This window comes from Neofelis nebulosa, chromosome 16 (assembly GCF_028018385.1).
Source record: "Neofelis nebulosa isolate mNeoNeb1 chromosome 16, mNeoNeb1.pri, whole genome shotgun sequence".
Lineage (NCBI taxonomy): Eukaryota > Metazoa > Chordata > Mammalia > Carnivora > Felidae > Neofelis > Neofelis nebulosa.
Genome location: NC_080797.1, coordinates 27,211,633 through 27,225,964, shown reverse-complemented (window position 1 = coordinate 27,225,964; position 14,332 = coordinate 27,211,633). Strand labels below are relative to the sequence as shown.

Sequence of the window (14,332 nt, the reverse complement as noted above, 5' to 3'; positions counted from 1 at the left end):
CTCCATGGGACAGAATTTTTTTTTTAATTTTTAACATTTATTCTTTTTTTTTTTTTTTTTTTTTTTTTTTGAGAGAGAGAGAGAGCGCGCATGAGCAGGGGAGGGGCAGAGAGAGAGGGACACACAGAATCCGAAGCAGGCTCCAGGCTCTGGGCTGTCAACACAGAGCCAGACGCGGGGCTCGAACTCACAAACCGTGAGATCATGACCTGAGCTGAAGTCGGATGCATAACCGACTGAGCCACCCAGGGGTCCCTCCATGGGACAGAATTGAAAAGCTCGGTTGCATCTATTCACTTTTGGCTCCTTCTTTCTTCTTTTAAAGTCTTAAAAGTTATTCTTCTAAAATACGCCTGGTAAGGACGCCGGACAGTGACAGAATGCCCCAAACTGCCTTGGGCACCCTCTTGGACTCCGGTGCCACAGACAGCTCGAAGTTAGCACGACAGACGGTAAGTGTAACTGCTAAGGTTTCCTAGAGGTGAAGTATCAGAGACACGCATCACTCTGGATTCAGGTGTGATAACAGCAGAAGAAATAACAACATAGTTTTTAAAAAGTCTCAGCAATAAAAAAATGGCTGTAGTTTCTGAAGGAGCTCGCTGTGCCCGCAGAGGATTCTGTGATCTTGAGAACTAGAGGGATTGGAACCAACCCTCCTCTGTTTCTCTTCTCCATTCAGTCATGCCAATAGGTAAAACGCAATATGCAAACTCCCAGAGCACCATTCACGGCAGCCGCTTTCTGAAGACACATGGTTTCTACTGAGGAACCATCCCAGCAACACATCTGTAGATCTCAATGCCGGAGCCCAAGCAGGGGGAGGGGACATTTATTAAATGCTTACTATGAGCCAGAGACTATGCTAGTCACTTTCTTTGTTCGTTTATGTTTATCTTATTTTTGGGAGAGAGAGAGAGAGAGAGAGTGCAGAAGGGGCAGAGAGAGAGGGGAGACACAGAATCCGAAGCAGGCTCCAGGTTCTGAGCTGTCAGCACAGAGCCCAACACGGGGCTCGAACTTACGAACCGCGAGATCATGACCTGAGCTGAAGTCGGAGGCTCAACTTGAGCCACCCAGGCGCCCCTGTCCTAATCATTTTAGTGTCGTGCCTTTCACGTCATATCATCCCATCCCATCCTGCCATCTCTCCATCCACTCATTTGAAGATACAGTAATTGGTGGCCATGCAGCACAGCACAATGACTGTAATCACTTGGGAGGCGACTGGGAGCCAGGGTCCCTTATTACCTTGGGGTTGAGTCATTTTCACACGGAAAGAATGGGTGGGAATCCCCACCCGTAGGTTCTAGAGGTTATCTTTTGCATAGATCCCTCTACAACAAGCCTAATTGTTTCTCCTTTTATGGATGTTTTGCTTGGATGAGTCCTTCCTTTTGGGGCATGGAGCCATTTCCCAAGGACTTTTTCTTTTATAAAGTAGGCTTCATGCCCAGCTTGGAGCCCAATGAGGGGCTTGAACTCCAAGGCCCTGAGATCAAGACCTGAGCTGAGATCAAGAGTTGGAGGCTTATCCGACTGAGCCACCCAGGCATCCGAGCCCCAAGGACTTTTTCTATTCAGTCGGTGATCCAATGCCATAATCAGCAACTCCACTCCCGGCAGAGGCTTAGAATCTCTGGTTCCGAACTGTTATTTGGGAATTCATTTGCCTCAATTTTGTTTGACCTACTTGGTCTGGCCTTTCACTACCTGATCCAATTGGTAAGATTTGATCCTCTGAGCCCTGAGCTCTGGGGGACCTCGTTCGTGCAAATTGCTGCAGCAGTTAGAAAATTTTTTTTTCCTTTGAAAAATTAAAAAACGACAACCTTTTCTCGAGGCTGGAGTTGGGCACTACTGTTTTCCTAGTAAAATTGGCTTTGCTTAAAACAGTGCAGTAGTTAGCTCCACATAATCAGGCCAAAAGAACAGAGGTGCTTTTAAGAATCAGCACGAGGTACGGTACTTTGTCAAGACTTGGTGACCTAGCTGTCTTTTGTTTGGAAGAAATGAGATCCCAAAGAGATTACCTATTTGTTCCTAGGGAAGTGAGCTCCTGATTATTGGTCTAAAAATGTGGTAGCCAGGGTTGCTGAGGGCTGGACGGCTGTTTAATGCCTTTTCACTTCTAAAAAGTTCCTGTGCATTAACAAAATATTATTGCTGTTGAAACAGGCTGGTGGAGAATCACCAACCCGTTGGCATCCAGAAGCCCCGCCTCACCATCCCCTGGAGGAGTTAGACTCTCAGGAGAGGTCACAAATGGAGTCCCGCTGCATGGTGGCTGGTGACCCCTGCTGTGAAGGCCCTCTGCTACTTGCAGAGTAAAATCCAAATTCCTTAGCTTGGCATTCAAGGCTCTTCTTCCCTTCTGACTCAGTCAGTTACTCACTGACCCCTGAATAGGCACGGGGATTATCACTGCCTCTGCCCTCAATACACTGCTCTTCAACCTTACTCATCTTCAAAATTCAGTTTGCTCCCACACACGTGTGGATCAGAAGGTAATTTTTAAAAATATTTTTTAATGTTTATGTAGCTTCGAGAGACAGAGACACAGAGCTTGAGTGGGGGAGGGGCAGAGAGAGACAGGGAGACACAGAATCTGAAGCAGGCTCCAGGCTCTGGGCTGATGTAGGTCTCAAACTCACGAACCATGAGATCATGACCTGAGCTGAAGTCGGGACGCTTCCCTGACTGAGCCACCCAGGCACCCTTCTATTTTTTTTATTTGAGAGTGAGAGAGAGAAAGAGAGAGAGAGAAAGCCAAGTGGGAGAGAGGGGCAGAGGGAAAGAGAGAATCTTAAGCAGGCTCTATGCCTAGGGCAGAGCCCAATGCAGGACTCGATCCCATGACCCTGGGATCGTGACCTGAGCCGAAATCGAGAGTCAGACGCTCCACTGACTGAGCGAGCCACCCAGGTGCCCCATAATCTGCGGCAACATTATTAGAACAACACGGAAAAGATAGCACGTGAGATGCTTCCTAGAGTACTATCCCCGCAAGAGAATGGAAAGCCCTCTCAAATGTCCAGCAAACGACGAATGGCACGAGAACGGAGGAACCACACACTGGCACGTCATACAGCCCTTACAAAACCTGCCAGGGACACGTGCGCTGCCACAAACAGGCGGCAAGCTCATGTGGTTCGTGAAAACGTACACGTTGCAAACGGTACAGTGTGGTGTCGTTGCACAGGGTGGGCTTATTTTCATACAATAACGTCACTTATGCATTATGGTTAAGTATACACATCAGAAACACCGGCTGTAACTACAGCTATCTCTGGGATGACATATCGCAGGACATTTGTCTTTTCGATGTCATATATTCCTATGCCGGTTTTTTTGCTTTTGTTGGTGGTCGTTGTCGTTTACAAGGACCACATCTTACTTTGTGAACAAGGAGGAAAGAACATCATTTTTGAAAGGTCCCGCTCAGATCCCACCATTCCTCTAAAGCCTGTCTTGGTCGCTTCTGTTTAGAGAGCTGCCCCCTCCTTGAAATCCTGTAGTGATGACGGAACAGAGTTTCAGGGGAGTAAACCTCAGCTGCGAAGCCTCCTGGTCCGCTGCCTCCTGCTGTTCCTTACTTAGCCTTTTATGTTGTGATACCTGGATTACAGGCTTCTTAAAAGTGAGGGTGTCCCACTTTTTCCCTTTATATCTGCTGCTCTGGCCGCTTCCAGAACTCCTCCCCCCCCACCCCCCGCTCCAAGTCCTTTCCTCTCTAAAGCACTGGCCTCATGGAGACCCTGCCACCGAGGAGGGCTCCGGGTCCTGCGACCCGGCAGCTGATGTTAGCGTCTGGTCACCAGGGAGCACTTTGGTGGCAGAGGGTGTCCCCTCCTCTCCACGATACGGTCAGTCCAACTACCCAGAAGCACCTGGCCCCAGTGAGTTGGAAGCCATCACAAAACAGTTGCGTTACTCTCAGAAACAGACAGACGGAGGGAAAGGGGGGGGGAAGATGACGTCACGTACCCGGTGTGAGGCAGCTGTGTTAAGCCTGGCCATTTGGAGACAAGTGAAAATTTTTACCACCCTAAATCGCCAACATGAGGACCAAAATGAGAAGATTTTAATCTGAGGGAGCCGAGCAGTTCGGACGAAGCACTTTGTACAGAAGGGTAGAGCGAAGCGTGACAATATTTACTCATTTGGTCTCTCGGTTCCCTTTCCGCGGCCCGTCGGAACTTAGCAAACAGCATTTAATCTCTCACCCTGGGCGGTTATTGGAAGAGTTAGATGTTTCTCTCTCTGTTCTGTTCTTTTCCCTTAAGAGAGAATTCAACGGGTGTCTAGATCGGTGTGACCAATGAACGGGCTACCGGTCCAAGAAGATTCTAGAATCCAGGGGCTTACAGGCTGAGTTCAAAGGAGTCCCCTTAGGCATCCAGCTCAAGGGGAATGCTCTCAAATTCTGCCTAAAACCTCCCTGGTACTGTCCTAATTCTATTACACCACTTCAGGAGTCCATGCTTTTGGGCAGCATCACTCACATGTGCCCTTCCCAGCGCCCAAGTTCCAAACATTGTAAATTTCTCCATTAAAATTATTATGCTCTAGGGGCGCCTGGGTGGCTCAGTCGGTTAAGCGTCCAACTGCAGCTCAGGTCATGATTTTGTAGTTCGTGGGTTCGAGCCCCGCGTCGGGCTCTGTGCTGACAGCTCGGAGCCTGGAGCCCGCTTCGGATTCTGTGTCTCCCTCTCTCTCTCTCTGCCCTTCTCCCACTCGCACTCTGTCTCTCTCAAAAATAAATAAACAGTTTTAAAAAAATTAAAAAAAAAACTATTATGCTCTAGCGGCACCTGGGTGGCTTAGTCAGTTAAGTGTCCAACTTCAGCTTAGGTCACGATCTCACGATTTGTGGTTTCAAGCCCCCATCAGGCTCCCCACTGGCTCCCGCCCCAGATTCTTGCTCTCTCCTCTCTCTCTGCTCGTCCTCTGCTCGTGCTCTCTCTCTCTCAAAATTAAAAAAAATTTTTTAATTCTTATGCTCTCTTTATCACTGGTAAGATGGGGACTTCTTTTACATCCCTGTAAATAAAGGGAAAGAGGAATTTCTGTCATTAAAAAACGCTTATTTATTTTTCGAGAGACAGAGACAGAGCATTAGCAGGGGAGGGGCAGAGAGAGAGGGAGTCACAGGCTCTAAAGTGGGCTCCAGGCTCCGAGCTGTCAGCAAAGAACCCAACGTGAGCCTGGAACTCATGAATTGTGAGATCACGACCTGAGCCGAAGTCAGACGCTCAACCGACCGAGCCACCCAGGCGCCCCAGAATTTCTGTCATTAAAAAAAAAAAGATCCAGTTCAAAGGCAGAGACTAGACACAATCATGGCCTCTGTAGCCTCAGTGCCCAGCACAGAGCCTGGCACACAGTAGGCCCTTAGTGAATGCAAACTAAAAAAATTCACTAAGGAGTCTTGCTACCAGGAGCACCTGGGTGGCTCAGCTGGTTAAGTTTAAGTTTCTAACTCTTTTTTTTTAATGTTTATTTATTTTTGAGAGGGAGAGACAGAGCGTGAGTGGGGGAGGGGCAGACAGAGAGAAAGAGAGAGAGAGAGAGAGAGAGAGAGGGAGACACAGGATCCGAAGCAGACTCCAGGCTCCGAGCTGTCAGCACAGAGCCCAACGAACCCATGAACCGTGAGATCATGACCTGAGCCGAAGTCGGACGCTTAACCAATTGAGCCACCCAGGCGACCCTAGGTGTCTGACTCTTGATCTCAGCTCAGGTCTTGATCTCAGGGTCATGAATTCAAGCTCTGTGTTGGTCTCTGTGCTGGGTGTGGAGCCTACTTAAGAAAGAAAGAAAGAGAGAGAGAGAGAGAGAGAGAGAGAGAGAGAGAGAGAGAGAAAGAAAGAAAGAAAGAAAGAAAGAAAGAAAGAAAGAAAGAAAGAAAGAAAGAAAGAAAGAAAGAAAGAAAGAAAGAAAGAAAGAAAGAAAGTCTTGCTACTACTGCTTTTACTAAATTTCCTTTCCTTGGATTGGTCTACAACACGGTTTCTAGACTTAGCCACTCCCGGTGTTTGGGGACGTCCTGTGCATTTGTAGGACGTTTAGCAGCGTATCCGGCCTTTCCACCCACTAGACGCCATAAGGACCCTATCCCCCGCAAGTGGTGACAATCAAAAATATCTCCAGACAGTGGCAGATGTCCCCTGACAGGAAAAATTGCCCCTCTGTGTGGGACAATGAGGCTCCCCTCTTTGCTTTACATAAATCAATGAAGATTAAAAACAACAACAACAACAACAACAAATAAAAACAAAGCACAAAAAAGTCCTCTATGTATAAACTTAGCTCTGGCAGGTAATTACGTTCCCTGCTCCTTTCTACGCAAGGCATGTCTGAACATTTAGAAGCATATGCCCATATGCCACCCCCCCCCCCAACATTTGTGTCCCTGGTGGAGAGCTGTGGGGGGGCAGCACCCTGGAGGCCAACACAGACATCACCGTCTCTGGTCAATCAAGGACACAGAGCGCGGACTCTACCTTAAGCCAACACCAACGGCCTCCGCGAGCTAGAGCTCTCTAAGCTGGACTCTGGGAATTGGCCGGGCCGGACCAGTCCCGTAGGCTGGGTGTTGAGATGTGTTCCTGCGCCCCCAAACTGCCAACTCAGCTTTGCAGGCCCGGGCTCCCGGCCTGTGTCCTCTGCAGGCACGCTTCTGACATATTGTACGGAGTTCCTCATTCCTGGGCTGGGATCTTCACCTTGAAGCCTTGGCAGAGCATGAGAGGGTTGGGATGGAAATCTTGGCAGGGGAAAGAACCCACATATCAAGTGCCTGACAAGCACAACCTGTTCGGATTTTGGTTTCACTTCCCCTCTCCTGCTTTGGGGGGTGCTAATGTGACTTGATGCAAAGAGCTTTATGATTGATGGGGGCGGGGCCTTGGTGGGGCTGTGCTGAGGTGAATGGAGGTGCTCCCCGTTTCTGGGAAATCGCGCTGTTTTGTTTTGTTTTGTTTTGTTTGCAGAGTCTTGCAATGGTCATGAGAACAAAACCTGAGGCTAAGAGGCTCTTGGGGGTTGAAGCTCAGGCCCTTGGTGTGGCGAGGAGACAGCAGCACTGCAAAACGAGAATAAGGAGAGCACCGTGTTGTCACCTGATCCGAGTCTCCAGAGTGTCCTTCTCAATCTCTGGTGAGTGGTGGCACAAGGCTCCGCCAGGCGGAGGGCACCCAGTGGAAAATTCCCAGCTCCAGTCACCTTAACGAAGAGAGGCACTCTCGCCTCTCGTGCGGCTCGGAGCTTTCCAGGGAGAAACGGGAGGAGGAAAGCAAATGCTTCAGGCCGCTGCCTCGGCCTGGACAGTGGTGCGTGTGACCGGAGCTGGGAGGAGACGGGTGACCCACATAGCCCTGGTCTGAATGCATAAGCATCAAAAATTGCAGAACGGAGTCGACCCACGAGCGCCTGAGCTTTCTCCGTGGAAAACGTGCTCCTATTTATGATGCTGACACAGCCAACTCGGCTGCCCCGGCTTTCACTTATTCATTCAACGACCGTCTCGTAAGCGTCTGCCACGTGCTGGCCGTGGACTAGCTGGGCAGGTACGGTGATGGGAGAAGACGGCTCTTGCTTTCGCGGGTGGGGTGGGGTGCCCAGGAAAGGCCCCAGTGGAGAAGTTCGCCAGCTGAGTGGCGCAGAGGTGGGGAGGACCGGGGAGTGGAGAGGGCGGAGGGCCCTGCTAAGGCACGGGGCTTCCTCCCAGCCAGTGAGGGGGTCTGAAGCAGAGAATGACAAGGTCAGTCATTTTAGAAGAAAGCTCTTGCGGTGGGGAGGAGGATGTGAATTATTTAGGGTGCCCAGTGGAAACTTATTTGGAAGTGGTTTGCCTTCCGAATCGGCTCCTTCCCTTGTTCCCAGCCCCTGGCTGATGACACACAACCAAATGAGCCCAGGACACTCCCTTCTCTCCCTTCAGGTGGGTTCCTATGCGGTCTGGAGCCTGGAAGCGGAATGATGTGGGGTTGGGGGTCACGAGGGAGTCCCACGGAGCATACTTTCCCTAAGATTTTGTTGGGGGCTCCCGATTACGCCTCTTCCTTTGTGGTCTAACTGCTAGGGCAAGTGAGGAAGAATTCCACCTGCAGTGTGGGCCAGGGATCCTCCGGGAAGGGGTACCTGATGGAAAGCGTGCAGGGCTGAGCGCTCTGGAGCCCCTTTCTTCCACAGCCGCTAAGAAATCCTGAGACTCCGGGACAGGGAGGGCTGGCTCTGCGTGGGAGCCAGAGTGGCAGGGTGGGAGAGCTGGGTCCCAAGTTCCGTTCATCTCCAGTGACCATTTCCTCTAGGGCAGGGTTTCCCTAGCCTCGGCACGAGTGACATCTGGGGCCAGGTAATTCCCTGTTGGGGGCAGGGGGCACTGTCCTGTCCATTGTGGTATCTTTAGCAGTATCTTTGTCCTCCACCCAAGTTGGGACAATCAAAAATGTCTCCAGATACTGGAAGCATCCTTGTGGGGTGAACTCCCCCAGCTGACAGCCACCGCTCTATGGGACAGTATTCCATTCTTATCTTACCGGACCTCCCGGCAGGGCTCAGTGCAACGGGTCACTGGCTTCCTCCTGAAACTTCTATTCCTTCGTGCACGCTCCGTGTCTTCCTTCCAACTTCCTGCCCGGTTCTTTAGATTCCTGGGGCCTCGCCTTCTTCTTCCTGATCTCCAAATGCAGCCCCCTCCCTCAATGCTGGCACTCAAACTCATTTCCTGCTTATACTTTATGCTTTTTCCCTCTCATTCATCCCCAGGATTTTCCAAATATTCCCGCATCTGTCACCAGCCCAGATTTCTCTAGTCTCCGCTCTAGACTCATTTCTCTGTGCTTTGGATGTCTCGTTGGCATCGCAAAATCCATCTATCTTTCTCAGAAATCCACTCTTCAACCCTGTCAACTTGTTGTCCGATCCATTAAACCTTAAGGTCATCCTGACACCTGCTTTTCTCTCATCTTCACATCCAGTGCATGACCGATCCCGGTCAATTCTATCTTCAAAATCGCCCCCAAAACCATCTGTTTCCAACCACACTAGTTCAAACCACCCCATAAGGTGAAAAACCAATAATGCAGATAACTCCAATGGCCTCAGTGGTTTCCCGACTTCTGCTGTGCTTCTCTCCAGTCCATTTTCCATCCCGAGAAATCTTTCATAATTTTTTACAATGTTTCTTTCTTTATTTTTGAGACAGCACACGCGAGCAGGGGAGGGGCAGAGAGAGAGAGGGAGGGAGAAAATCCCAAGGAGTCTCCATGCTGTCAGCGCCCAGCCCAACACAGGGCTCAATCTCACGAACCACGAGATCATGACCTGAACTGAAATTAAGAGTCTGATGCTTGACTGACTGAGCCGCCCAGGGGCCCCCAGAGCAATCTTTTAAAAGCACAGATCAGATCACATGATGCATGGCTTTAATTTCTGCAAAGGCGTTCCGTTGCACTTGAAGAAAATCTAAGTGTCGCTTCCCTGGCCAACCGCATCCAGAAAAGAATACTTTGTGACCAAGAGAAATGAATGACCGTGGAGAATGAAGAAAAAAGCTCCTTGAATGTCTGTGTAAATGAAAAGAAGCTTTCCAGGGACGGTTCTTGAGAGCACAAAGCACAAGGAGATGAATCGGGTACCCGCTGACTGGCAATGAGACTTGTTGATTTCGTCATTAGCATTTTCCATATTTATCCTAAGACTTTCCACCAAATCAAGAGGGATCCCCGTGAGTCCCAGGCAGGATCACATCGAAGCAATCTAAGAGGCAGAGCTGAAATTAATTCAGTCTTCTGCCTTCCTGGAAGGCCTGAGCTCGCAAAGAGGGAGACGGCAGCCCCCCCACCCAGGCCGAAGGAGCCACGGAAGTGACGGGACACAGCTTCCCCCGCTGTGCTGCGTGGTGCTCTAATGCGTCCCCGAAGCCCCCGTACGTACTGGGGGACTTGATATGAAACCGTAGAACATCCTCCGTACGATGAGACAAGGAGAGGCCATGTTTCTCCTCCTCCTCCGCGGGCCCAGTGACGCAGAGCGCATTTCACTGTTTTCCTGAAAATTCATGAGGGTGGTTGGCTGCACAGTGTTGGTGTCAGTGGATGACGCTACAAAGCTCAGCCTTGGAGGCCAACCGAGAGTAATTCACATCAGCCTCTCCCCATCGTTTGAAGAAGGGACATCAGCCCTAGAGCTCTCACGCCCGCAATCAAACAGCTAAGCATTTGCTAAGGGCAGGTTAAGATCCCAAAATGTGGAGGCAAAAAAAAAAAAAAAAAAAAAAAAAAAAAAAAAATCCAAAACCATACTGGGAGCCCAGTCGGTAGAACAGTGGAATTCATTTTTAACAGGTTTATTTATTATGTCTTAAATCAGCCTTAATGAATCTGAGGAAAGAGTCTCAAGGTCCATGTGTTACGGCTCAAGGACGAGCCTGGGGCCCTGAGTCCAAACATATTGTGATTGGCTGCCTGTTGCTAAACAACAGAAATAGCCCTGCATCTGCTGTCAGCGCAGGGCTGGGATGTTATTTACAAGGGGGGGGGGGTCACCCAAGTTCCGCCAGCAGCCATTAATAAAATACGAACGGGATATAAATGGCAACTCGCACCAGCAGTAAAATCACAAGGTTGGATGGACTGAGGCACACGACGGATTCTAGTAGGGTGGAAGCTGTAGAAAAAGACATGCTCTTAGATTTACTCTCCATCAAGAATGGAAAAAAAGAGAAGCCCTCACGAAGGCACTTCCTGTTTTGAGAGAAAAGTTCTGTGTCAAGATGAGCTGTTTCCAGTTTCAGTATTCGCTCAGAGGATGGAGAGAGCATTTTCTTTGTGTTACACCCCAAAGATACAAATAAAACCCAGCCCCTGCCGTCACAGAGCATGCAGATGGGGAGACGGGTTGTGCAGGGCCTGGCAAAACAGGAAGTCACAGGTGACTGCTGTTTTTTTTGGAGGCCGGTATGTTGGATGGTTTGGCCTACGGGATATTTTGCTACCTGGAATGATGGCAGAGTTGGGGAGACAGGAAAACTAAACTGAAATGGAGTGGCGGCCAGGGCCCTGAGGAGTAGGAACTTAATTCTGAGAGTCGTATCAAATAATCCAGCAAGATGTGAGACCAAACTGAATCAACACAGAGATGGATGAAAGTCTCCCGGTTTAGGACTTACTTAATAACTATCTGTTGAATGAATGAATGAATGAACGAATGAACGAATGAATGAATCTCGTCTATATATCATCCCACATTTACCGCTTACCTCAGATTCTTTGTAGTAACGTTCTGGAATTTCATCGCAGGCAATATCAATAAAGCAAACTTCTCTCTCTAGGTCTTTGGCCTCATTGTCAAAAATCTGAAAGGGCAGAGCAACATATCAAAAGTTAGTATCTCCAGGCACCTATGGTTGGCGTGACTGTGCCCGAGGCAGAATAACACCCCACGGAGTATCTTCACATGGCTCAGTGCTCCTGGCTGGGGCTTTCTGCCGGCCTTGGCATGTGCAAGACTCATGAAAGGCTTTTTATTCGTCGCTTACATTTTGTCACATCAGAGGCAGGTGTAGCATCAATCACCGCCTGGCAAGGAGTAGAAGAAAAAGTGGTCTGTTTTTAGAAGTCCAAGAGTGAAGAAATAAATCTCTTCCAAAAATGAAGACTGCTGAGTTTTTTTTGGCAGTGAATCTGAACAGGGGGCGTGAAGAGGCTACAAAGGGTCTGGCTAGATAGAAGACCACAAGTGGCAACAGAGCCCAAGATTTAGGGAAGACAAATGCGTTTTGTTTTGTTTCATTTTCACGAAAAATGTTATATATGTTTACCTTCACAAACAACACATGCCCGTGGCAGAAAAAAAAAACAAACAAACAGATAAACCAAAAGAAGAAAATAGAGATTGTCCACAATCTCATCACCCAGGAATAAACCCACGTATTACTTTTGTTTATTTAAGAACACGATTTCTTTGGGACACGTAGGAATAAGAAGGGAGAGCTTGTGGAGAAATGGCGAGGGTTCCCTGATCTTCTGCTTTAGGTTCCAGTGGCCCAGAATGTCCATCACTTGCAATGAAATACGTAAGACAGCTACATATCTGGATATAAATTCTGGTGGAACGATGAAGTTCTACTTTTCTCCCTTCTCATTTTTTCTAGCCTAAAGGGATGCTCTTCCCAGCCCTGCTGAAGGCTGGTAGACAGACTAAGTTTGCAAAACCACTTCATCCTTGGAAGACATCTTAGCTTTAGCTGTATCCCCACCTCACTGTTTGGCTAATTCCTGCCAGGGAAATCAACTGTGCCCGCTGATTAAATCTGATTCTTCAGAAGACAATGAAATATTTTGGCAGAACAGTGTGCCTAAGAACACTGACTTGACATGTGACACAAATTGGTGCCTATTAATAACATGATCTCCCACAGGACAGCCTCTGCAGGACCCTTTCCATGCTACACTCTCCTTGGTTGATTCGTGACTTGAAACTATTAGTCTTTTCCAAATGCTTTCCAATAATATCTGTGCTGGTATTTATCCTCCAAGTCTGATGTTTGCTCTGTCGTCTATTTTCTTCTAAAATGGTCGGGGACTGGACGTTTCGGATTTGTCCAAGGAGACTGACTGTCCAGTCTGACCTGAGGTGGCCACCGCCTCTTCCTTAAAGGGAGAGAAGGACCGGTTCTCGGATCAGCTCTGGCTCCTTCCACTGCCACTTGAGGTCAAGTGCCTGGGGACACTCAAGAGTGTTCAGGAAGGACAGGTGGATGGCTTTGAAATGAAAGAGATTGTATGGAAACAAGTTCAAGTTTGAGTGGAGAAATAAAATAAATGAAATACTGGGTGTCAGGTTGTTCTCATGAGTCTCCTTCCCTCCCCCTCTCTTCCCCTCTCTCCTCCCCCACCCCTTCTCTTTACCGGAGTCTCTTTTAAGTGTGTGCCAAGAGAAGACAGACATGTGCCTCATTAAGAAAACAAAACAAAATGGAATACCCCAGAGGGAAATGAGCTTCTAGAGAGTAAATTACAAAAGAAGTTAGAGAGGTTTGACATTTATTGGTGGTAAAATTTATGGGACTGAAGGAAGGGGAAATAAACAGGGGTTAAGGGAGGCACTGACAGATTGTGTGGCTTTTCCTAATTTAATCCAAACATTTTGGATCACCTATTATACCAGTTATCACATTATTGCCCCTCAGCTGCGAATTAACCCATTAGTTTCTGCTCTGAGATAACGCACTGGACCCTAGAAGCACGTCTTCTTTACAGCAGTTATGACATTACGTCATTTACTGGAGGGACGCGGCAGGAGGAAGGGGGCTTCTCTTCCTGGTGTTGGATCTTCTCCTGGTGCAGAGTCCGTCAGTGGGGACATTCAGTGGCGTTCTGTCTCAGCTGCACGCCGGGAGCGCACAGTTGCCTGGTGACCTTGCGGCCCTGGCCTTCACCTTGGCCCTCTGCATGTAGGACCGTGCGTTCCAGGGTTTGCACTGGCTGTGGCACTCGCCTCTACACACCTGCCCAACAGTGTCATCTGACCAGTGCCCAGCGGGCTGTTTCCCAGTGCCTAGCGACCGTGGACCAGCCCTGGTCCAGGAAAACCTGCAAACTCCACCTTTCAGTGGGCTATGACCACAACCTCTCCAGTAAAGGCTGAGCCCCACAGCCACGGAGAGGAACCTCTTCCGAGTCTGTTCCTCCTTCTGTATTCTCCCTCAGCCTTGGGTACCCTTTGGGGTTCCCTTTACATCTTTATAGTTACACCTATCAAAGTTTAACAATTCCTTATATTACACTCCCTCTATTCAAATTATCGTGTGCCTCCTAATCGAGCCCCGACTGACACACTGTGTATATAAATTGCTGCCCTCAGCTCTGCGGGCTACAAAGACAAGGAGGGCTGAGTTCCTGCCCTTACAGAGTTACCATTTACTAAGACCGATTAGGAAGCTATTTCGTAAGATGCAAGGCAGAATAAAGTATTTGCTACAATGAAAGAATAGACTATAAAGCCAGGGGGAGGAGCCATTTATGTTAGCAATTACATTATCAGGGACTCCTGGGTGGCTCAGTCGGTTAAGCGTCCGACTTTGGCCCAGGTCATGATCTCACGGCTTGTGAGTTCGATCCCGGCGTAGGGCTCTGGGCTGACCCGTTGGAGCCTGGCGCCTGCTTCGGATTCCGTGTCTCCTTCTCTCTCTCTCAAAAATAAATAAACATTAAAAACCAACCAACCAAACCACAAAAAAACTACATTATCAGGACACTGAGAGAGAGAACTGAGATGAGAAAATTCTCATTTTTCAGATGAGAAAACCAAGGCTCAAGGAAGC

The 14,332-nt window shown here is 48.8% G+C and overlaps 1 protein-coding gene across 17 annotated transcripts in view; it reads right to left on the bottom strand.

Annotated features, from left to right (window-relative positions):
- Positions 1-14,332, bottom strand: part of PITPNC1 (phosphatidylinositol transfer protein cytoplasmic 1) — a 274,896-nt gene that overhangs the window by 38,738 nt on the left and 221,826 nt on the right. For all 17 annotated transcript variants that reach the window (XM_058705661.1, XM_058705675.1, XM_058705670.1 and 14 more), the window contains one exon: positions 11,267-11,362. In XM_058705661.1, the coding sequence (XP_058561644.1) occupies positions 11,267-11,362 (96 nt within the window). The remainder of the gene's footprint in view (positions 1-11,266; positions 11,363-14,332) is intronic.